Raw genomic sequence first — 24,103 nt, forward strand, 5'->3', positions numbered from 1 at the left:
CTTAACCACTAGGCTACAGCTAATACTAATTACTAGTGAATTAGTTAGTATTTATGCCTCAGTACATCACTGTACATCAGTCTGTTGTTAGTAGTTATTATTGGCAGCTAAGTGGGTAGCACTGTCGCCTCACAGCAAGAAGGTCCTGGGTTCGATCCCCAGGTGGGCCGGTCCGGGTCCTTTCTGTGTGGAGTTTGCATGTTCTCCCCGTGTCCGTGTGGGTTTCCTCCGGGTGCTCCGGTTTCCTCCCACAGTCCAAAGACATGCAAGTGAGGTGAATTGGAGACACTAAATTGTCCAAGACCGTGTTCTATATAACCTTGTGAAGGCCCTGTGAAAGCTACTCCAGGCTACATAGACTAGACTATTTAAATAGACTAGAAGTATTCAAGAGTATTCTCTCACATACATGTATTATAAATTTAATATTTCGCCAACTTCTTTAAGCTTTGTGGCACTGTCGGTACTATAACAGTACTGTAAGCTTACTGCAAACTTTACATGGCTAATATCACGATTCTGAATACGACCCTTTGCTTGCAGATTATATTTCACGTATGGTGGCACCATCCTGCCAGCTTCACTTTGTACTACATAGTAACTCTTACTCGTAAAAAAAAAAAAAAAAAAGCTATGCTGGCTCTCGGACTTCCATTTTTACAACGAATTCACCAGCTCTTCTTAACAGCCTACTAGTCTTCATATTGTTTTATAACGATTACTAACGTGATTAACGTTACATAATTCCACAGAATATTACTATGTATGGATGAAATGTTTGATGATTTTCATTACAACTGGAAAAAAATAATTAGGAATGAGGAAAGTGAGAAACGTCTTGTGATTTTGGTGCAGAATGGTTTTGCCTTGCCTGAATTTATTTACAATTTGACCTTGAGTTTGGGTCGTGCTATGTGTATCTGTAAGTATGTTATGTATGTTTATATGTATGTACAGTCGGAATAGCCTGATCAAGGCGAATAAGTCACGCTTTATAAGTCGACTCTTTAAAAAGTCAACCGGTTTCCTTACGCAACCTTGGTTATCTGTGAATAGTAAAGATAAAAAACCTTAAAGACATCATGATCCAACTAGAGAGTGGATTTATCAGACATAATCAATTTCTAGCCATTTTATCTTAGCATATTTCAGACAAAGAGGGCTCTCTTTAGATTTCCAGGCGTCACAACATGGCCAAAATAATGTACCACCACCAGTTCTACAATTACTGACTGTCGTCCATTTGTTTCTCTACATACCTTTTTCACCCTGTTCTTCAATGGTCACCCCTACAGTGGCTCATTCTCAGCACTGCAGTGACACTGACATGGTGGTGGTGTGTTAGTGTGTGTTGTGCTGGTATGAGTGGATCAGACACAGCAGTGCTGCTGGAGTTTTTAAATACCGTGTCCACTCACTGTCCACTTTTTCCTAGTTGGTCCACCTTGTAGATGTAAAGTCAGAGACGATCGCATATCTATTGCTGCTGTTTGAGTTGGTCATCTTCTAATCTAGACCTTCATTAGTGGTCAAAGGACGCCACTTATGGGGCGCTGTTGGCTGGATATATTTGGTTGGTGGACTATTCTCAGTCCAGCAGGGGCAGTGAGGTGTTTAAACACTCCATCAGCATTGCAGCATAGCACAACACACACTAACACACCACCACCACCACCACCACCCAAATAATATCTACTCTGTAGTGGTCCTGTGGGGGTCCTGATCATTGAAGAACAGCATAAAAGGGGGCTAACAAAGCATGCAGAGAAACAGATGGACTACAGTCAGTAATTGTAATAAGTGAAGCCGATAAAATGGACAGTGAGTGTAGAAGATTAGTAGATTTGACTATTTTGCATATTTCTAGCAATATTCATTGGTGAAGCCACTAAGTTACTGTCTGGATAGATTGAAACAAAGCTTAGCCAAAAATTCACTAAATTTAAAACCCACTAACCCTAACCCTACACACCAGCTAAAGCTTTGTGGAGGAAGAATTCCACATAAGAACCCTTCATTTTGGCCATGTGGTGGACCTTTTCTCTTCTAGCACAGCCATAAATCTACTATGCTGTCTTGTAAATGAAAATGGTATCAGCCTCTTTCTTACTTCATGTTGAAATATGTCTTCTTAAGAGCTACAGAGGCTTTTTTTCTCTAAAGAGGGGCCTTAACTGTTTGAGATTCGAATCCACGCAATGCCTTGATGTGCTGGACGAGAGCAAGTATAAGTAAGACCTTTGCAAAAAGCTTTAATGGCGTAGTAATGCATAGTAAAACATGCTGGGAAACCCTTTGATAGCCGGATTTAAGATCAGAAAGGAATCAGCAGCTTTTTAAACGTAGTATTTTCTAGTAAAACAGTACATTGTCTTGCATTTTAAATGTCTTTAACAAGATGTGAGGTTTATTATGTGACAAGATTAAGAATTTTGTTAGTATACCTCAAAAGGCAACTAGAAACCAAATCGTTTTGGGGAATAAAAAAAAAACAAGGCATTAACGTGAATAATGCATTAACAGATGATGGGAAGTGCTTGATGGTGTTTTAATGTGTCAAGTTTTTACTGTGCTGTCGGCTGAACTTAGTTTACATGTAATCGTTCTATTTTTTAATCATTATTATGCACTTGAACTCTGCATTGTATGTTGTTGAACAGATAAAGTGAGATCGGGTTAGCTTTTTTATTGTAACTATCGTTACTATTGTTCAATGTGTATTTCCAGTCCTGTCGGATATATTTAAAGTAGTTCACGCAAGTATTTGTTAAAAGAAAAAAAACCTGTGTTCAGATGTACTTTGTATATACAATGTTGTACATTACAGAGGTACATTCTTTTTTTTGGGTGGGGGTACAGGATTGTACAGGAATAGCAATAGTAGTTTACTCTGGAATACATTATATATAATTCCATGTTCTAGTTCTTGTAGTTACCTGTACCTGTTTTTTTTTTCTTCTTCTTTTTAATTTTAATAAATAAATAAATACAACGCTTGCTGTACACGCTCTTGGTGAAGTTTTTGGAAGGTACAAAACAGGTGAAGTGAATAACACTGATTATCTCTTCATCACGGCACCTGTTAGTGGGTGGGATATATTACACAGCAAGTGAACATTTTATCCTCAGAGTTGATGTGTTAGAAGCAGGAAAAATGGGCGAGCGTAAGGATTTGATCGAGTTTCACAAGGGCCAAATTGTGATAGCTAGACGACTGGGTCAGAGCATCTCCAAAACTGCAGGTCTGCATTGGTCAGTATCTATCAAAAGTGGTCCAAGGAAGGAACAGTGGTAAACCGGCGACAGGGTCATGGGCAGCCAAGGCTCATTGATGCACATGGGCAGACGATCCAACAGACGAGCTACTGTGGCTCAAATTGCTAAAGAAGTTAATGCTGGTTCTGATAGAAGGGTGTCAGAATACACAGTGCATCAGTTTGTTGCATATGGGACTGCATAGCTGCAGACCAGTCAGGGTGCCCATGCTGACCCTTGTCCACCGCTGAAAGCGCCAACCAACAATGGGCACGTGAGCATCGGATCGGAACTGGACCACGGAGCGATGGAAGAAAGTGGTCTGGTCTGATGAATCACGCTTTCTTTTACATCACGTGGATGGCCGGGTGCGTGTGCATCTCTTACTTGGGGAACACATGGCACCCGGATGCATTATGGGAAGAAGGCAAGTCGGCAGAGGCAGTGCGATGCTTTGGGCAATGTTCTGCTGGGAAACCTTGGGTCCTGCCATCCATGTGGATGTTACTCTGACACATACCACCTACCTAAGCATTGTTGCAGACCATGTACACCCTTTCATGGAAACAATATTCCCTAATGGCTGTGGCCTCTTTCAGCAGGATAATGCACCCTGCCCCAAAGCAAAAATGGTTCAGGAATAGTTTGAGGAGCACAACAATGAGTTTGAGGTGTTGACTTGGCCTCCAAATTCCCCAGATCTCAATCCAATCGAGCATCTGTGGGATGTGCTGGACAAACAAGTCTGATCCATGGAGACCCCACCTCGCAACTTACAAGAGTTGTTCGTCTGCTGCGAACATCTTGGTGCCAGATCCCACAGCATACCTTCAGGGGTCTAGTGGAGTCCTTGCCTCAATGGGTTACAAAGTACCCCATTGAGGCAACCCATTTTTTCCAAATAACATCTCCCACTTCCCACTTCTCACACTTTGCAGCTATATTTCTACAAAATGTCGGGTTGTGTATGTGGGAATTTGGCAGTTCATCAAAAGACCATTTGTGTGGTCAGTCACTAGTGTTTAACAAAAGGGCCTGGCTCACAAACGTCAGTTCCAATTCATTTCAGTGGTGTTAAAAATGGTTGAGGTCAGGGTTCTGTGCAGGGCATTAGGCAAAACTCATCAAACCATGTCATTATGGTGTACAGTGCTGAAACTGAAAAGGATCTGCCCCAAACTGTTGCCCAAAGTTGGCAATGAGGATTCAGTATATCAGGTTAGCTGTTACATGTAAACATATCTGCAACCTAAACACACACAAGGTAAAGCACACAAAGGTACAGTGGAAGCTTAGTGAGTAGAGCTTTGGGCTATCAATCAAAAGGTTGCTTTGCGATGCAGACACTGTTGGGCCCTTGAGCAATGCCCCTAACCCTCTCGGCTCCAGGGGCGCTGTATGATGGCTGAACCTGCGCTCTGACCCCAGCTTCCAAACGAACTGGGATACCCAAAGTATTTCGTAGTACTGTACACCTGTATACACCGATCAGCCATAACATTAAAACCACCTCCTTTCTAGACTCACTGTCCATTTTATCATCTCCACTTACCATATGGAAGCACTTTGTAGTTCTACAATTACTGACTGTAGTCCATCTGTTTCTCTGCATGCTTTGTTAGCCTCCTTTTATGCTGTTCCTTAATGGTCAGGACCCCCACAGGACCACCACAGAGCAGGTATTATTTGGGTGGTAGGTCATTTTCAGCACAGCAGTGACACTGACATGGTGGTGGTGTGTTAGTGTGTGTTGTGCTGGTATGAGTGGATCAGACACAGCAATGCTGATGGAGTTTTTAAACACCTCACTGTCACTGCTGGACTGAGAATAGTCCACCAACCAAATATATCCAGCCAACAGCGCCTCGTCAGTGTAGAAACAAGGAGGTGGTTTTAATGTTATGGGTTAAACATTTATGGCCATTTGTCCTAATTTGTGGTTTTAGGTTGTATGTTTTAACCATGACCCTTGTTAACAGATGCATTACATACATTTTATTAAATATTTTATCACAACAAGCAAGTTATAAGGACATGGTTTGATAGTATCTTACCTCAATCCTGAACACCTTTGGTTGAAACGTCCATTGAAGCGTCTGTTGCAAGCCTTCTCATCGAAAAAAAGAACATTTTGGGTTACGAAAGATCTTTTTCAACTTAACGTACGTACGAATTTCGGATTACGAACCGAAATTCGCTAAACACGTGACGTCACGAACAAGTTGACTCCAACCATCTCTCTTTCTATATATATATACAGTGAGCGAACGTTTGGACAGCGGATGGTGTTTTTCCGGTGTTTTCTTTATATTTTCTAAAATTCAATATTAAAATGTCCCCAAAGAATGTGCAAAGAAAGCACAGTGGTGAGAAAATGAAAAAATCTATTACATTTGTTGTTGTATAATTACTCCTGCCTGCAGCTTTCACTGTGTATCAGAGAGAGGGGACAGTGAGTGAGAGAGAAGAAGGAATTCGGCTCAGTAAAGTATTCTTTCGTGCAATTACATCTACAAAGTACAATACTGTTGAAATAAAGAAGGAAATAATAGAGAAATATGAGAGTTATTGTTTCTGGTAGATACATTTTATATAAAAAAATAGAAGGAAATTTATTATGGTGTATGGTACAGCACACGTACTGTACTGAAATGTGATGTGTTGTTTATGTACAGTACAGTACTACTGTGTATTGTTGTTTATTATTGTTTATTACAGTAATGTATATTCTATAATTTAAGATTTAAGGGAAAATATACTTGTATTTATAACAAAACAGAGTATTTAAGACATTAGAAAGATTAGGAAAGGGGGGGTTTGGGAGGTCTGGCACGGATTAATTCTATTTACATTATATTTTATGCGAAAAATAGGTTTAACTAACGAACATTTTGATTTAAGAACAGCACTTTGGAACCAATTAAATTCGGAAGTCAATGGTCTACTGTATTTAGACGCAAATGGCACTACTCACATTGTGCGAATCCGACATTGACCATGATGACCAATAGATGGCGACAAACCGCAATCAAATGTAAAAATGATAAATTTAGTACACTGCCAGTTTTGTCAGTAAATAATACCATGATAATGTATTTTTTAACTTAATATGTACCATGCTAATGTATATTTTTACTTAATGTGTATAGTTTAATAATGTATGCCATGTTTACCCTTTATAAACGTCAATGTTTTTCCTCAGTGAGACCTGAGTTACTGTAACTGCTTTTAAACTACAATGAGGAAGTTCCTGTTTTAAACCGAAACTGTCGTGTTTCATTTAGTAACGACTGAAACTGTCTGTGCTGTAAATGTAGTCTGAGAATCTCTGTCGAAGCTTTTCCTCATTTCTGAATATTTTATTATTATTATTTTATTTTTATTATCTCTAAAATGGAGCCATGTCGCATTTATATGCATGTATAAAACGGTTAGTTTGCTTTGTTTTGTTTTGCTAGCTACAGTATGAGGGAAGTTGGGAATCAGGCAGCAGTGTTTTGAAGCTCAGTGTGAAGGATTTTTAAGTATTTAAACCAATACTACAACCAAATTAACATTTAAAATAAACATGTTTAAAGAAATAGGCTTCTAATATTGGTACAAATTGGTACAAATAAGTGTCGTTTGCTTTTTACAGGTTGTCTGATGAAGAGGTCCTGATTAAAGGTATCAGCTGTGTACAGTGGCACTGCAAAACAAGGTAACAAAGATCAGGTCAATTTATATCATGTTAATTATTCAATTATGTGCAATATCCTATTATTATTATAATTGTTATGATTTTACAACACTTATTGCTTTATTGTTTTATTATATACAATAATTTGAGTACAGTAGACCCTTGACTTACAAATTTAATTGGTTCCGAAGGGCTGTTCTTAAGTCAAATTGTTTTTTAGTTAAACCTATTTTTCCCATAAGAAATAATGTAAATAGAATTAATCCATGCCAGACCCCCCCAAACCCCCCTTACCTAACCTTTCTAATGTCTTAAATACTCTTTTTTGTTATAAATACAAGTATATTTTCCCTTATATCTTAAATTATAGAGTAGATAATACTGTAATAAACAACAATACACAGTAGTACTGTGCATAAAAACACACACATCACATTTCAGTACAGTACGTGTGCGTTACTATACACCATAATACATTTCCTTCTTTTTTTTAAATAAAATGTATCTACCAGATACCAGATTTATTTCAATAGTGTTGTATTTTGTGGGTGTAGTTGCATGAAAGAAAGAATACTTTACTCAGCGATTTCCTTCTTCTCTCTCACTCACTGTCCTCTCTGTCTGATACACAGTGACACCTACTGGCAGGAGTAATTATACAACAACGAATAGTAGTAGATTTGTTCATTTTCTCAGCACTACGCTTCCTCTGCAACTTCTTTGAGGCCATTTTAATATAGAATTTTACAAAATATAAAGAAAACACCGAAAAACATCGTCCGCTGTCCGAATGTTCGCTCACTGTGTATATATATATATATAGAGAGAGAGAGAGAGAGAGACGGTCTGTGTTAACTTGTTCGTGATGTCACGTGTTTCGTGAATTTCAGTTCGTAATCCGAAATTTGTTCGTATGGTAAACCGTTCGTAACCCAAGGGTCCACTGTATTACTAAAAATATTATTAAAGATATTGAAGGTCTGCTCTGGATTCTGTAACTGTTAAGTTATGTAACTGTTATGTATGGGTAACTATATATATCAGGGTTGCCATTTCTACTTAAACATACACCGATCAGGAATAACATCACCTTTCTAATATTGTGTTGGTTCTCCTTGTGCTGCCCCAGACGCAACAAACCGTGATGCACTGTGTATTCTGACACCTTTCTATCAGAACCAGCATTAAGTTCTTCAGCAATCTGAGCTACAGTAGCTCGTCTGTTGGATTTGCTCCCCACGTGCATCAATGACCCTGTCGCTGGTTTACCACTATTCCTTCTTTGGACCAATTTTAATAGATACTGACCACTGCAGACCGGGAACACCCCACAAGAGCTGCAGTTTTGGAGATGCTCTGACCCAGTCATCTAGCCATCACAATTTGGCCCTTGTTAAACTTAAAACCTTACGCTCGCCCATTTTTCCTGCTTCTAACACATCAACTTTGAGGATAAAATGTTCACTTGCTGTGTAATATATCCCACCCACTAACAGGTGCCGTGATGAAGAGATAATCAGTGTTATTCAGTGGTCATAATGTTATGCCTAGTCAGTGTAGGAACAACAACAAAAAAAGGACTGTCTACAGAGAAACATTGACAGTATATTGTACAGGATTTTACAAAAGACCTCAGAGTATTTACATAGAGTCAATATGTGGTTTAAGCCTAAAGTTCACATACAGTGTATCACAAAAGTGAGTACACCCCTCACATTTCTGCAGATATTTAAGTATATCTTTTCATGGGACAACACTGACAAAATGACACTTTGACACAATGAAAAGTAGTCTGTGTGCAGCTTATATAACAGTGTAAATTTATTCTTCCCTCAAAATAACTCAATATACAGCCATTAATGTCTAAACCACCGGCAACAAAAGTGAGTACACCCCTTAGTGAAAGTTCCTGAAGTGTCAATATTTTGTGTGGCCACCATTATTTTCCAGAACTGCCTTAACTCTCCTTGGCATGGAGTTTACCAGAGCTTCACAGGTTGCCACTGGAATGCTTTTCCACTCCTCCATGATGACATCACGGAGCTGGCGGATATTCGAGACTTTGCGCTCCTCCACCTTCCGCTTGAGGATGCCCCAAAGATGTTCTATTGGGTTTAGGTCTGGAGACATGCTTGGCCAGTCCATCACCTTTACCCTCAGCCTCTTCAATAAAGCAGTGGTCGTCTTAGAGGTGTGTTTGGGGTCATTATCATGCTGGAACACTGCCCTGCGACCCAGTTTCCGGAGGGAGGGGATCATGCTCTGCTTCAGTATTTCACAGTACATATTGGAGTTCATGTGTCCCTCAATGAAATGTAACTCCCCAACACCTGCTGCACTCATGCAGCCCCAGACCATGGCATTCCCACCACCATGCTTGACTGTAGGCATGACACACTTATCTTTGTACTCCTCACCTGATTGCCGCCACACATGCTTGAGACCATCTGAACCAAACAAATTAAACTTGGTCTCATCAGACCATAGGACATGGTTCCAGTAATCCATGTCCTTTGTTGACATGTCTTCAGCAAACTGTTTGCGGGCTTTCTTGTGTAGAGACTTCAGAAGAGGCTTCCTTCTGGGGTGACAGCCATGCAGACCAATTTGATGTAGTGTGCGGCGTATGGTCTGAGCACTGACAGGCTGACCCCCCACCTTTTCAATCTCTGCAGCAATGCTAACAGCACTCCTGCGCCTATCTTTCAAAGACAGCAGTTGGATGTGATGCTGAGCACGTGCACTCAGCTTCTTTGGACGACCAACGCGAGGTCTGTTCTGAGTGGACCCTGCTCTTTTAAAACGCTGGATGATCTTGGCCACTGTGCTGCAGCTCAGTTTCAGGGTGTTGGCAATCTTCTTGTAGCCTTGGCCATCTTCATATAGCGCAACAATTCGTCTTTTAAGATCCTCAGAGAGTTCTTTGCCATGAGGTGCCATGTTGGAACTTTCAGTGACCAGTATGAGAGAGTGTGAGAGCTGTACTACTAAATTGAACACACCTGCTCCCTATGCACACCTGAGACCTAGTAACACTAACAAATCACATGACATTTTGGAGGGAAAATGACAAGCAGTGCTCAATTTGGACATTTAGGGGTGTAGTCTCTTAGGGGTGTACTCACTTTTGTTGCCGGTTGTTTAGACATTAATGGCTGTATATTGAGTTATTTTGAGGGAAGAATAAATTTACGCTGTTATATAAGCTGCACACAGACTACTTTTCATTGTGTCAAAGTGTCATTTTGTCAGTGTTGTCCCATGAAAAGATATACTTAAATATCTGCAGAAATGTGAGGGGTGTACTCACTTTTGTGATACACTGTACATTTTAATCCTTGAGATCCATGCATGTACCTTAGCAAGTGAACATTTTATCCTCAAAGTTGATGTTAGAAGCAGGAAAAATGGGCGTAAGGATTTGAGTGAGTTTGACAAGGGCCAAATTGTGATGGCTAGATGACTGGGTCAGAGCATCTCCATAACTGGAGATGGTTTAGGAAATGGTTAAACCATTGCACATGAGCACAACAACGAGTTTGCGGTGTCAATCCAATCGAGCGTCTGTGGGATGTGTTGGACAAACAAGTCCGATTTATGCATTTGCAATGTAAAGCATTGTGTATACATTGCTGTTCACATAAACACACTCCTGTTGGACAAATTTCTACTCCACCTGAAGAAGGAGGAAATGTTATAATGAACTTGTAATATATATTTAAATGAAGAAGCTAAGAAGAAGTAAGTCTACCCATTGTTTCCAGAACAGATTTAGCTCTCGTGTTCTATTTTTTGAAAGTTATGGTGAGCATTATTTACGGTATGTGCTACAAAACTTCCTATAAAGGTGCAGTAAAGTGTTGTGGGAAGCAAAACCTTATCTTGATGTTCATCTAACCACTTTCCAGTAATCATAGCAGTATGTAGGGCAGCAGCATCAGAAAGTAGGGTGGTGTATCTGGCCTTGTTGAATTACCTTGTATTTGTTTGCTAATATACATCAATGCAAATAAATTTCCAACAGATGCTGCCCATAACATGATGGTTCCCACACTGTAGTAAATAGTTGGTTTAGTAAACCGTCACAAAGCGGCAAGTTGAATCTGTAAAGAGTGCCGTATTTATTATTAATACAAGGTAATACTGTATTTTCTTAGCTCATCAAACATTAAAGATTAAAATGAAAGATAAATTGTAGAGTTTCTTACATTTACTTTGACTTTTATTTCATTGCAGACAGTATAACCTGTTTGGAATCATCACCTTATTACTAGCCCTAAATTGCCCCTGTCCCCACTTTTTTTGGAATGTGTTGCAGGCCTGAAATTCTCAATGTGTAAATTTTTAAAAACTACAATGAAGCTGATCAGTAAAAACATTGGAAATCAGTTCAAGAGAGTTAACAAATCACGGATTCTTCTTTTTATTGCCTTTTACAAAACCGTCCCAACTTTTCCTTTTGTTCTTTGTTCTCTTCTTTTGCAGGTTAGACTACGATGACAGCCAGTACTGCAAACTATCTTTGGTCCCTCGAAGATGTTCTGGGTCAGGGGGCCACCGCAAGTGTCTTCAAAGCCCGTAACAAAGTACATATCATGTCTAATGCTTTGATCTCGCTTTCATACATTGTGACCTCGATATGGCAGCTGCTGTGTATGACAAGCTGACTCATTCCTCCACTCTTTAAAGAGAACAGGTGAAGTGGTTGCGGTGAAGGTGTTCAACACGGCCAGCTTCAGCAGACCCTACGAGGTCCAGATGAGGGAGTTTGAGATGCTGAGGAAGCTGAATCATGTCAATATTGTGAAGCTTTTCACCGTAGAGGAGGTGGGTTATCTGGTGTGATGCTCAGCCTATAGTGAGGTTTGAGTGTGTAGGAGTGTGTGTGATTTTATTGTGGGTGGTAGCTGGTAGGGCTGTGTGTACAAAACCCAAACTAAAAGCCTTCAAGCAAGAACCAAAAGCCAAATCTCTTCAGCTACTGACTAAATGATGTAAATACATACTTTTGCTTGTTATTGATTATAACTGACTATAGATGGTGATGGTCCATATACACTGATCAGCCATAACATTAAAACCACCTCCTTGTTTCTACTCACTGTCCATTTTATCAGCTCCACTTACAGGACCACTACAGAGCAGGTATTATTTAGGTGGTGGATCATTCTCAGCACTGCAGTGACACTGACATGGTGGTGGTGTGTTAGTGTGTGTTGTGCTGGTATGAGTGGATCAGACACAGCAGCGCTGCTGGAGTTGTCCACTCACCGTCCACTCTATTAGACACTCCTACCTAGTTGGTCCACCTTGTAGATGTAAAGTCAGAGACGATCGCTCATCTATTGCTGCTGTTTGACTTGGTCATCTTCTAGACCTTCATCAGTGGTCACAAGATGCAGCCCATAGGGCTCTGATGACTGGATATTTTTGGATGGTGGACTATTCTCGGTCCAGCAGTGACAGTGAGGTGTTTAAAAACTCCATCAGCGCTGCTGTGTCTTATCCACTCGTACCAGCACAACACACACTAACACACCACCACCATGTCAGTGTCACTGCAGTGCTGAGAACGATCCACCACCTAAATAATACCTGCTCTGTGGTGGTCCTGGGAGAGTCCTGACCATTGAATAACAGCACGAAAGGGGGCTAACAAAGCATGCAGAGAAACAAATGGACTCCAGTCAGTAATTGTACTACAAAGTGCTTGTATGTGGTAAGTGGAGCTGATAAAATGGACAGTGAGTGTAGAAACAAGGAGGTGGTTTTAATGTGATGGCTGATAGGTGTAGTTTGACACACAGTGCATTAATGCTGGTGCCACACAGCTCTATGGTCCACATTTGCTACGGAGCCCTGGTTAGTGTTTAGCATGTCTTCCACATGTTTGTGTGTGCCAAGTTGCATACCGTACTTTATAGACAGTCTGAAATAGTAGATTCAAGTAGACTGGCATACCGTACCAGACAGTTATATTGGTGAGCCACCAGTTATCATGGGCTGCACATATTCTGCACATGCTGCAACAGTGTGGCTTTGTAAACACAGAGTGCATGTGCTTTACTGGCCTGTCTGCAGTCAATGCAATGTATAGTGCATCATGAAGTGTGATACTTAGACAACGGTGACCACAGACTGTTAAGCGACTGAAATATTGTATCAAACAAGAAAGGAGAAAAAATCCACTTGCAATTCCCAAACCATTGAAAGTCGTATTAATCACTCAGGTGGCACAGCTGGATAATCCGCTATCACTCCAGCACTGAGACTCTGAGCTCCCGAGTTTGAATCTTGGCTCTGCTACTGGTCGGCTGGGTGCCCTCTAGTAGGCACAACTGGATAATGCCTGCAGCAGACAAAATTGGCTTCCAGTCTGCTTAATGCCCATGGTTTTGGAATGACTTGTCCAACATGCTCATGGTCAGGTCTACATGCATTTTGCTGTATAGTGTGCATTTATTAAAAGTGAAGCATTTCTTAGAAATGATTCCTTGTTTTAATATCTAAACATTACAATGGATTTTGCTGGTGCCTTACAACCAGTGATGGCATAGTTACCTTTAAAAAGTAACGTAGTTACTTTATTGATTACTTGATTTTAAAAGTAACTAAGTTAGATTACAAGTTACTTTATTAGTTACATTCAGCAGCTGCCGTAACGCAACTGGAGCTGCGTAGGCGATTGAAGCGGAATAAGAAACAAGAAAGACGCGGAAAACTGAGTCCTCTGTTCACAAGTGTAAGTAAGATAAATAAAATAAAATTTTTAGAGACAAATAAATAACAAAAAGACGATAAATATCCAAAATTTTGGCAAGTGGGGTTTGTAATGAGTCTGTAACTATGGTGATATTACGTCATCACGTCCCCACGTGTAGTACGTAGCGGTGTTGTGTGCATACTGCACACTTCTGTACTGAATGTACTTCTTTACCGGCCGAGTAGTGCATACTTCCTCCAATCTAGTACGTACTCTGTAAGTATGCGATTCCGGACGCAGCTCGAGACTTAATTGTCGCATAGGCCAGACGTCACTCTCCGAGACGCAACAATAGTAACGCACAGTAACTTGGATAAGTAACTTTAATCTGATTACTGGATTGGAAATAGTAACGCGTTAGATTACTTGTTACTGAAAAATGTGGTCAGATTAGCGCGTTACTGACATCAGTGCTTACAACTCTAGGGTCCTGATAAGTTCTTGTCTAGAGTCTTGCATGTCTTCCACATGTTTCACTTTTAAGAGAGTCTGAAATAGTAGACTCCAGTAGACTGGCGTACCATTCCAGTGTTTTATCCTGGTCTGGGTTCCTGATCCACTCTGGACATTATAAAGCAGTTAATAGGAAAATAAACCTTGCACGTGTTTGTCTTTTCTGTAGATGCACTTGAACCCCAAGCAGAAGGTTCTGGTGATGGAATATTGTTCTGGAGGAAGCCTGCTGAATCTACTGGAGGAACCCGAGAATGCTTTTGGCCTGTCTGAATCCGAGTTCCTCGTCGTGCTACAGTGTGTGGGTAAGTGTCATTTCACTTTGAGGCATGGTCTCCTAGGTCTGTGTGATTGGAATTAACCATTACTGATGTCTGTTCACAGTTTTTAGCAACATTTAAGACTAGCCAGGGGTGGTGCTCGGATGGCACAATGATCTCACAAGCTAATAAGCCACTGCAGCGTGTTTGAGCTCTCAAGTTCAAATCTCAGCAGTGCTACCGACCTGGCCGGGCATCATGCACACACAATTGGCCATTGATGGGTAAACTTTACTGTTTACTGCCATTACTCCCCTTACCATACAGAGTTTGAAGTTCCATTCGAACTGATGGTTTGAAATCTCACTTAAAATTTCCAAGTTCTCCGTGTAGTCCACTTCACTGGAAACTACTGGGGGGTTGGATCTCACCTTTGGTGTTTCCCCACTTGGTAGCAGGGCCCCCTTCGTTTCCCACCGTATGCTGCGTCCTCTTTGGTGTCATTGGCTGCACTTGTCTTTCTTTATCTAATCCTTCCGTCAGTTCTTTGGTCTTGTTAGTGTTTTTGGCTGCTAAATTAAGGGGTTTTACCTTGTGAACTAAGGGATTTTACCTTGTGTGAAATGTGGAGGACTGGTCGGGGCGCCAACGTAATTGGTGGGGGATTCACATAGAGCATAGCGTGCCTTCTTAAATGGTAAAGCTCTTTGTGATAACTTGCCAATGGGTGGTGAAAAGAAGTGGCCAGCAAGGGGACATGACAGGGTAGCATAACTACACCCATGAAACAGTACATAAAACTGAAACGTACTTACACTAAGAGGAAATTTGTCCAGATGTTCAGGCGTAATCCTCGAACCACCAAAAACATGACCCCAGGGTGACCCTGTCCATAGCCAAGCAAGCTCTATTCTACCGTAGTTTTAGATTCTGTAATTTCTATACCATTAAATACATTGATGAGCCACCATGTAAGGACCACCATTGCATGGCAATGCCTCATGTGTAACTGGGAGATGATTAATGTTAAGCTAATGGTAACATCACAGTAACCCTGATGAATTCCAGATGTAGTTGTTGTTGTTAGCCCCTTTTTATGCTGTTCTTCAATGGTCAGGACCCCTACATGACCACTACAGAGCAGGTATTATTTGGGTGGTGGATCATTCTCAGCACTGCAGTGACACTGACATGGTGGTGGTGTGTTAGTGTGTGTTGTGCTGGTATGAGTGGATAAGACACAGCAGCGCTGATGGAGTTTTTAAACACCTCACTGTCCCTGCTGGACTGAAAATAGTCCACCAACCAAAAATATCCAGTCAACAGTGTCCCGTGGGCAGCGTCCTGTGACTACTGATGAGGGTCTAGAAGATGACCAACTCACGGTATTTAAAAACTCCAGTAGTGCTGCTGTGTCTGATCCACTCATACCAGCACAACACACACTAACACACCACCACCATGTCAGTGTCACTGCAGTGCTGAGAATGATCCAGCATCTAAGTAATACCTGCTCTGTGGTGGTCCTGTGGGGGTCCTGACCTTTGAAGAACAGGGTAAAAGCAGGTTAGAAAAGTATGTAGAGAAACAGATGGACCACAGTCAGTAATTGTAGAACTACAAATTGCTCCTATATGGTAAGTGGAGCTGATAAAATGGACAGTGAGTGTAGAAACAAGGAGGTGGTTTTAACGTTATGAATTCACACATATGGACCAGATGTTAGTTTGAACTGTTTGTCTATTCTTGGTTCACATTCATAGTCAACGGAATGAACCATCTGCGTGAGAACGGAGTGGTCCATCGAGACATTAAGCCCGGCAACATCATGAGGCAGGTGGCGGAGGACGGACGCTCGGTCTACAAGCTCACGGACTTCGGTGCTGCTCGGGAACTTGAGGACGACGAGAAGTTTTTGTCCATCTACGGTACAGAGGAGTACCTGGTAAGACCAAGGAAGGTCATATATAATTTTGAGTCTGTAACCCTCGAACCCTGGAGCCTCACAACATATTCTTAGCCCTATTCAATCATCTTGACACTTTAAGAATGTTCTTACTTATATGAAAACTGCATATAAAAAGTACTTATATATCAATATTGTGTTCTGAGCACCCCCTAACGTCTGTTTGGGGTCTAAGAGACAGCTATCTGGTGTTGAGGTTACATGAGGTTACATCTGACTCTCTCTCTGGTTCATCCATTAATTTATTCATCGTCCACTTTATCTAATACAGGATTGTGGTGGGTACAATTCACCAGACGAAAGCTAGGAAGCGCTCTGGACAGGTTGCCAGTCCATCACAGGGCAATTGAGCATCTCCAGTTAACCCGACTGCATGTCTTTATACTGTGGGAGGAAACCGAAGCTCCCTGAGGAAACCCACACAAACACGTGGAGAACATGCATACTCCACACAGAAAGGACCCAGATCACTTCATCTGGGAACTGAATCCAGGACCTTCTTACTGTGAGGCAACAGTGCTACCCACCAAACCACTGTGCACAGAGGTCTCTCTCTGTGGTTAATTTCGAACCCAGTGAAATTTTATTTTACCCATACAACACTGGGGTCTCTGGGACTCATTCATTAGCATTGACTGAATACACTGATCAGCCATAACATTAAAACCACCTCCTTTGTTTCTACACTCACTGTCCATTTTATCAGCTCCACTTACCATATAGAAGCACTTTGTAGTTCTACAATTACTGACTGTAGTCCATCTGTTTCTCTGCATGCTTTGTTAGCCTCCTTTCATGCTTTTTTTCAATGGTCAGGACTCTCCCAGGACCACCACAGAGCAGGTATTATTTGGGTGGTGGATCATTCTCAGCATTGCAGTGACACTGACATGGTGGTGGTGTGTTAGTGTGTACAGTGCTGATGGAGTTTTTAAACACCTCACTGTCACTGCTGGACTGAGAATAGTCCACCAACCAAAAATATCCAGCCAACAGCGCCCCGTGGGCAGTGTCCAGTGACCACTGATGAAGGTCTAGAAGATGACCAACTCAAACAGCAGCAATAGATGAGCGATCGTCTTTGACTTTACATCTACAAGATGGACCAACTAGGTATGAGTATCTAATAGAGTGGACAGTGAGTGGACACGGTATTTAAAAACTCCCTCAGGGCTGCTGTGTCTGATCCACTCATACCAGCACAACACACACTAACACACCACCACCATGTCAGTGTCACTGCAATGCTGAGAATGATCCACCACCCAAATAATACCTGCTCTGTAGTGGTTCTTGGAGAGTCATGAACATTTGGGGGGGGGGGGGGGCTAACAAAGCATGCAGAGAAACAGATGGACTACAGTCAGTAACTGTAGAACGACAATGTGCTTCTATATGGTAAGTGGAGCTGATAAAATGGACAGTGAGTGTAGAAACAAGGAGGTGGTTTTAATGTTATGGCTGATCAGTGTATATTCATTGATTATTTGAAGAAATGCTTAAAGCTGAGTGCAGCTGTTTTTTTGCTTTGCTTGTTTGCTTGTAGCACCCGGACATGTATGAACGTGCAGTGCTGAGAAAGCCCCAGCAAAAAACCTACGGAGTGACGGTGGACCTGTGGAGCATTGGGGTTACTTTCTACCATGCAGCCACTGGCAGCCTACCTTTCATCCCGTACGGAGGACCCCGCAGGAACAAACAGATCATGTAAGATCTACATGTAAAGTGGCACACAGATACATAAAAAGTTACTTTCTTTATTATTTTTTCCTGTTTAGAATTTGCATGCTTTCCCCATTGGAGAAACTAAAGCCCCCTATATATGAGTGTGTGTATGTGTGTATGTGTGTTTGCCCTGTGATGGACTGCCGACCTGTCTGGTGTGTCTTCTTCCTCTCGCCCAGTGAATCGGACCCACTGCACAACAGACAGTGAATGAATAAATAAAACAATTGGTAATACATAGTTAGATTTTATATTTAATAAATCTAAACATAGTCTCATCCAGTTCTAAAAAACTGAATTAACGTAATAGGTCTAGTAAGAAGTTGTTGAGCTTGTTATAGGAAATATATTTATCTATATTTATTAGGATTTTAATGTCATGTTCTACACACTTTGGTTACTGTCATGACAGAAACGGTAGTTACTCTAACACAAGATCATCAATTCACAAGTTTGTATCTCCAATTCACTTCACTTGCATGCCTTTGGACTGTGAAGGAACACCAAACCAACACAGACACGGGGAGAACATTCAACCTTATCATGGGTGCCAATCATTTTAGAGGGGACTGTATACAGTAGACATGAAAACCACAGCAACAAAAAAACTTAAGCACATTATGAAGATTTTTTGAATATGTTACCCTTGTTTTTGTTCCTTCTTTGGCATTGCCCTTTGTGCTTTTGGTGTGATTTTTGCAGAACGCCAACCTCAGCATAGACTATCAATAGTACTAAATGTTTGATGTCTGTGATCTGTCTTTTACAGCTTTGTGCATCTCTAGTAATACCAAGCCATTGTTGTACATACAGCACAGACATTGAAATTCATAAACGGCCACAGCAATAACAAAGATGGAAGATGAATAAATGAACAAGTAAAGAGGAAATTATACAAAATGGGTCAAAAACATCATTTGAATGGATGCAGATGTGTTGGGTGGTGGGGATTTCCTAGACGGGATTTCCTGACAAGGAAAAACAAAGCCATTTTAATCAATTGATTCACTCTTTCATATGACTCCTATTTATGATTCATTATTGCTGTTTTTATTGCTGTTTACTCAAGTGGAGTAGCGATCTATTACGCTAGCTCACCACCGCTGAGATTGTATCTCAGGGTTCGTATCTCAGCGGTACTATCGGCCAACCAGGCATCTGTACAGAACAGACACGATTGGACAAGTCTGGGAAGGATGGGGGGGGGATGGCCAAAGCCCTGCAAAGGATTGGCACCCTGTCCAAGATATTCCTGCCACCTGCCCAGTGTTTCCCACTGAAACCAGACCCACCAAAACCACTATAAAGCAGCTCATCAAAATATACACCGATGAGGCATAACATTATGACCACTGGGAGGTGACGTGAACAACACTGATTATCTCTTCATCACGGCACTAACGGCACTGTTAGTGGGTGGGATAAATTAGGCAGCAAGTGAACATTTTATCCTCAAAGTTGGTGTGTTAGAAGCAGGAAAAATGGACAAGCACAAGGATTTGAGCGAGTTTGACCAGGGCCAAATTGTGATGGCTAGACAACTGGGTCAGAGCATCTCCAAAACTGCAGCTCTTGTGGGGTGTTCCCTGTCTGCAGTGGTCAGTATCTATCAGAAGTGGTCCAAGGAAGGAACAGTGGTAAACCGGTGACAGGGTCATGGATGCACGTGGGGAGCGAAGGCTGGCCCGTGTGATCCGATCCAACAGACGAGCTACTGTAGCTCAAATCGCTGAAGAAGTTAATGCTGGTTCTGATAGAAAGGTGTCAGAATACACAGTGCATCACAGTTTGTTACGTATGGGGCTGCATAGCCGCAGACCAGTCAGTTAGGAAGTTGTTATGCCTGATCTTTGCATGTCATAATGTTATGCCTGATCGTGTATATGATTTGTTTGAAATGAAGTTTGAATTTTTTATAGGTATAAAATTACTACCGAGAAGCCTGAGAGGGCTATTGCAGGGGTGCAGAAGGTGGAGCACGGACCTATAGAGTGGAGCTACCAGCTGCCCCACAGCTGCCAGATTTCTGAGTGAGTACTTCAGATAGACTTACACAGAAAGTACACTCACTGAGCACTTTATAATATGTCTATTTGTTCTGTACTTTCATTGATTATTTTATAAGCTACATCTACCACACATAAAACTTGTTGGCATACAATTACTCACTGTAGCTCATCTATAGCTTTGTATACTGTGGAGGCTGGGACTTTCACTGACTCGATGATGTTTGGGTGATGGACAATTCCCAGCACTGCAATGACACTAACATGGTAATGACATGGTAGGGTGTGTTGTTCTGGTATGAGTGTATCAGGTGCAGCAGTGTTGTTGGGATTTTTACATACTGTTTAAACCTAGTGGCCTCTTTATTAGAAACACATACCTTCCTCTAGTTATTTATTAGTGGATGCTTTCTGATCACAGAGTGCAGAACGGGTCCCATGGGGGTCCCTTTTGATTGATAAATGGCGTATAAGGGGGTGACCAAGTGCACAGATCCACTGATGAGTTACAGTCAGTAAATGTGTAAAATAATTCATGAATGTACATATTTGACAGGTGTATCTAATAAAGTTCAATGCCATATTTAGACCTCTAATGAATAACAAGTACATTGTTACATAGCTACCGTAAGCTGTTGGCGTATGGTCTTTAGTTCCTCAAGGTTACATAGCTCATGGTCGGGTGTTTTTTGGGCTGAGTGGTTGAATTGGAACACCAACTGCAAGCATGTATGTCCTTTTTTTTATTTCAGGGGGCTGAAAATGCATCTGGTGCCAGTCCTAGCCAACATCCTGGAGGCCAACCAGGAGAAGTGCTGGGGTTTCGAGCAGTTCTTTTCTGCTACCATGGGCATCCTTCAACGCGTCAAAGTGCACGTCTTCTCTCTTCAGCAAGCCACAGCCCATACCATCTACATCCACTTTCATAACATGTTAGTAAACTGTTATTATGTTACAACCCCAAATCAGAATAAGTTGGGACAGCATGGAAAATGCAAATAATAATAAACACAGAGTTTCTTACATTTACTTTTATTTAATTGCAGACAGGATGAACCTGAGATATTTCATGTTTTGTGTGCTCATTTCATTTATTAATAAACATCCATTCCCACATTTCAGGCCTGCAACACATTCCAAAAAAAGTTGGGACAGTAAAGCATTTACCACTTTGTAATGGTGCCATTCCTTTTCACCACACTGAAAAGACGTTTTCACTATGCTGCCTCACAGAAGTGTAAATGACCTTTGTCACGGGCACTGACACAGCCCGATACCATGACAGACCCTGAATGGTCCTTTTCGTCTTTGGTCCGTAGCACACGGCGTCCATTTTTTCCAAAAAAAGACCTGGAATGCAGATTCATCTGACCACAATACACATTTCCACTGTGTGATGGTCCATCCTAGATGCCTCCGAGCCCAGAGAAGTCGACGCCGCTTCTGGACATGGTTAACATAAGGCTTCTTTTTTGCACAGTAAAGTTTTAAGTGGCATTTGTGCATGTAACTCTGTATTGTAGAGCCTGACAAATGTTTTCCAAAGTAATCCCTCACCCATGTGGTTCTATCAGCTATTGTTGGTTCTTGATGCAGTGCCGTCTGAGGGATCAAAGATCACAGGCGTTGAGGTTAAGCTTGCACCCTTGGCTTTTACGCACTGAAATCCCTCCCAATTCCTTGAATCGTTTAATGATATTATGCACTGTAGAGAGAGAAATATGTCTACAATATGCTTACATTGCCCCCGTCCCAACTTTTTTTTTGGAATGTGTTGCAGGCCTGAAATGCAGGAATGGATGTTTAATAACAAATGAAATTAAGTCAAAGTAAATGTAAGAAACACTGTTTTCATTTTATTTGCATTTTCCATACTGTCCCAACTTTTTCTGATTTGGGGTTGTATTAATTTGCAGCTAATAGGACTGATTGGCAGTGGTTTGCTAATGTTCTCCTGAGCTAATGAGGTCAAATCTGTTTGAGACATGCTGTTTTTTTTTTTATTTGGGTCATAACCCAACAATAGTGGTTATAGATTTAATGAAAACTCAGCCGTGAGTAAATTAAATACAAATTATAATACCCCAAATACACTGCATAGTGCATAGCGAAGTGGTGACAATGCTAATAATAGTGAAGAAGACAAAACCGGAGCTTTTATGACATCACAGTATATACATATTAATCTTCTGTTATTTATTTAGGGCTTCGATCTTCTTTGAAGAAGTCCAAGTGCAGACCGGGATTGATATAGAAGCGCAGCAGTATCTGTTCCAGGGTCACCAGCTTGTCCTGGAGCCCAACATGAAAGTAATCAACATGCCACCCACCACCGGAGAGCGACCCATCCTGCTGCTTAGCAGACGAGCCGAGAAGATTGCAGCGCTGCCTCCAAGGGAGCGTAAGAACTCATATTGAAGTGTTTTATTTTTAAACCCTGATGTATTAGCTTGTACTGGATGTATGTGCAGTATGGTTACAAGGACCAATCACATCTGTCAGTTGCTGTGGTTTACCTTCTGACCTCTACAGCAAGATTTCAACCATTGAACCGTTAATATTAAGTCATAAGCTAATACTCGACTGGATAATGGGCGTCGGTTCCGCTCACTGATCTAAGTCTGTGATCTGTCTAGCATTTAGCCCCAAGCTCTCATCACTCTCTGCCTCACTCTTTGTTTTATTCTCCAGCCGAGACACCGACTATGCCCTCCAGGTTCGACGTTGTGGCTGACCACACTTTCTCAAGGGTAAGCGAAAAGGCCTGCTTTGTACTTCTCACTGAGTTTGTAGAGACAACAAATAGTAATCTGTGGCTAACGCTAACATCATGCACAAACCTCTTTTGTTCTTCTTCACAGACCATAGTAGGAGTGATTCACCAGTATTTACGGATAGCGCGTGTTCTACACAAGCACCAGGAGCTCATTCTGCAGGGATTCTATAGTCATGTGTGAGTAGAATGGCCATTTCCATAGAACCAAAAAGAAGGCATTACAGTGGGTAGTGAGGATAGTCAACCAGTTGAACTAAAAATGTTATATATATAAATATTAATGACACATTTAGAGGTGACTTGTGATACTTTAGTACAAAAAGCATGAAATTCATCTTTCCTGCTCTTCAAAATGAAAGGGTGGTGAACTGACCACTCAGAGCTGTACATTGTTTTTGTTTTGGCATGTAGACAGCATGAACAGTTATTAAAACTTAGTAATTAACTTTCGGGGCTGGACGTTCCACAGTAAAGTGGTGGAAGTCCTCACGGAAAGTGGTGGTTTTAAACCAGTGAAATACAACTAAATTCTGTTGACATTTTTCTAAGCCAGTGGCAGGCAAATAAATTATTATCAGTACAAGCGTCCGGTTAGCTTCCAAAGGAGGACAAATTTGTGTCCGTCCGACCCTAAATGTACATGGTATGTTAGGGGTTTGGTATACAACAATAAAGATCTGTTATAAAAAGTGAAAACATTTTGACGATATTAAAACATTTTGTAACTGGGGTTATTTTAATAATAATCTTTATATAGAATACACTATACATCGTTTTACATCATACATAATGGACAATTTAGTGTCTCCAATTCACCTCACTCGCATGTCTTTGGGCTGTGGGAGGAAACCGGAGCACCTGGAGGAAACCGGAGCAGACACTGGGAGAACATGCAAACTCCACACAGAAGGGACCCGGACCGGCCCATCCGGGGATCGAACCCAGGACCTTCTTGCTGTGAGGCAACAGTGCTACCCACTTAGCCTCCGTGCCACCCACTGGGTATTGGAACACCCCAACAGACCCATAAACATGTGGCTAACTACTATGTAAGGGAACACCCCAACAGACCTAAAAACATCTGGCTAACTACTGGGTATGGGAACACTTCAACAGACCCCCCCAAAAAACATGTGGCTAAGTACTGGGTATGGGAACACTTCAACGGACCCCCCAAAAAACATGTGGCTAAGTACTGGGTATGGGAACACCCCAACAGA

General features: G+C 41.4%; 1 protein-coding gene across 3 annotated transcripts in view; it reads left to right on the forward strand.

The window, feature by feature from the left end:
• Positions 1-6,549: 6,549 nt before the first annotated feature.
• Positions 6,550-24,103, forward strand: part of ikbke (inhibitor of nuclear factor kappa B kinase subunit epsilon) — a 36,857-nt gene continuing 19,303 nt past the window's right edge. For 2 of the 3 annotated variants that reach the window (XM_062986187.1, XM_062986189.1), the window contains exons 1-12: positions 6,700-6,779; positions 6,893-6,955; positions 11,420-11,520; positions 11,624-11,761; positions 14,320-14,455; positions 16,174-16,355; positions 17,923-18,083; positions 20,021-20,131; positions 20,860-21,039; positions 22,312-22,508; positions 22,799-22,857; positions 22,969-23,060. In XM_062986187.1, the coding sequence (XP_062842257.1) occupies positions 11,431-11,520; positions 11,624-11,761; positions 14,320-14,455; positions 16,174-16,355; positions 17,923-18,083; positions 20,021-20,131; positions 20,860-21,039; positions 22,312-22,508; positions 22,799-22,857; positions 22,969-23,060 (1,346 nt within the window). In that variant the 5' untranslated portion in view covers positions 6,700-6,779; positions 6,893-6,955; positions 11,420-11,430. The other variant, XM_062986188.1, reaches the window with a different exon arrangement.

This window comes from Trichomycterus rosablanca, chromosome 24 (genome assembly GCF_030014385.1).
Source record: "Trichomycterus rosablanca isolate fTriRos1 chromosome 24, fTriRos1.hap1, whole genome shotgun sequence".
Lineage (NCBI taxonomy): Eukaryota > Metazoa > Chordata > Actinopteri > Siluriformes > Trichomycteridae > Trichomycterus > Trichomycterus rosablanca.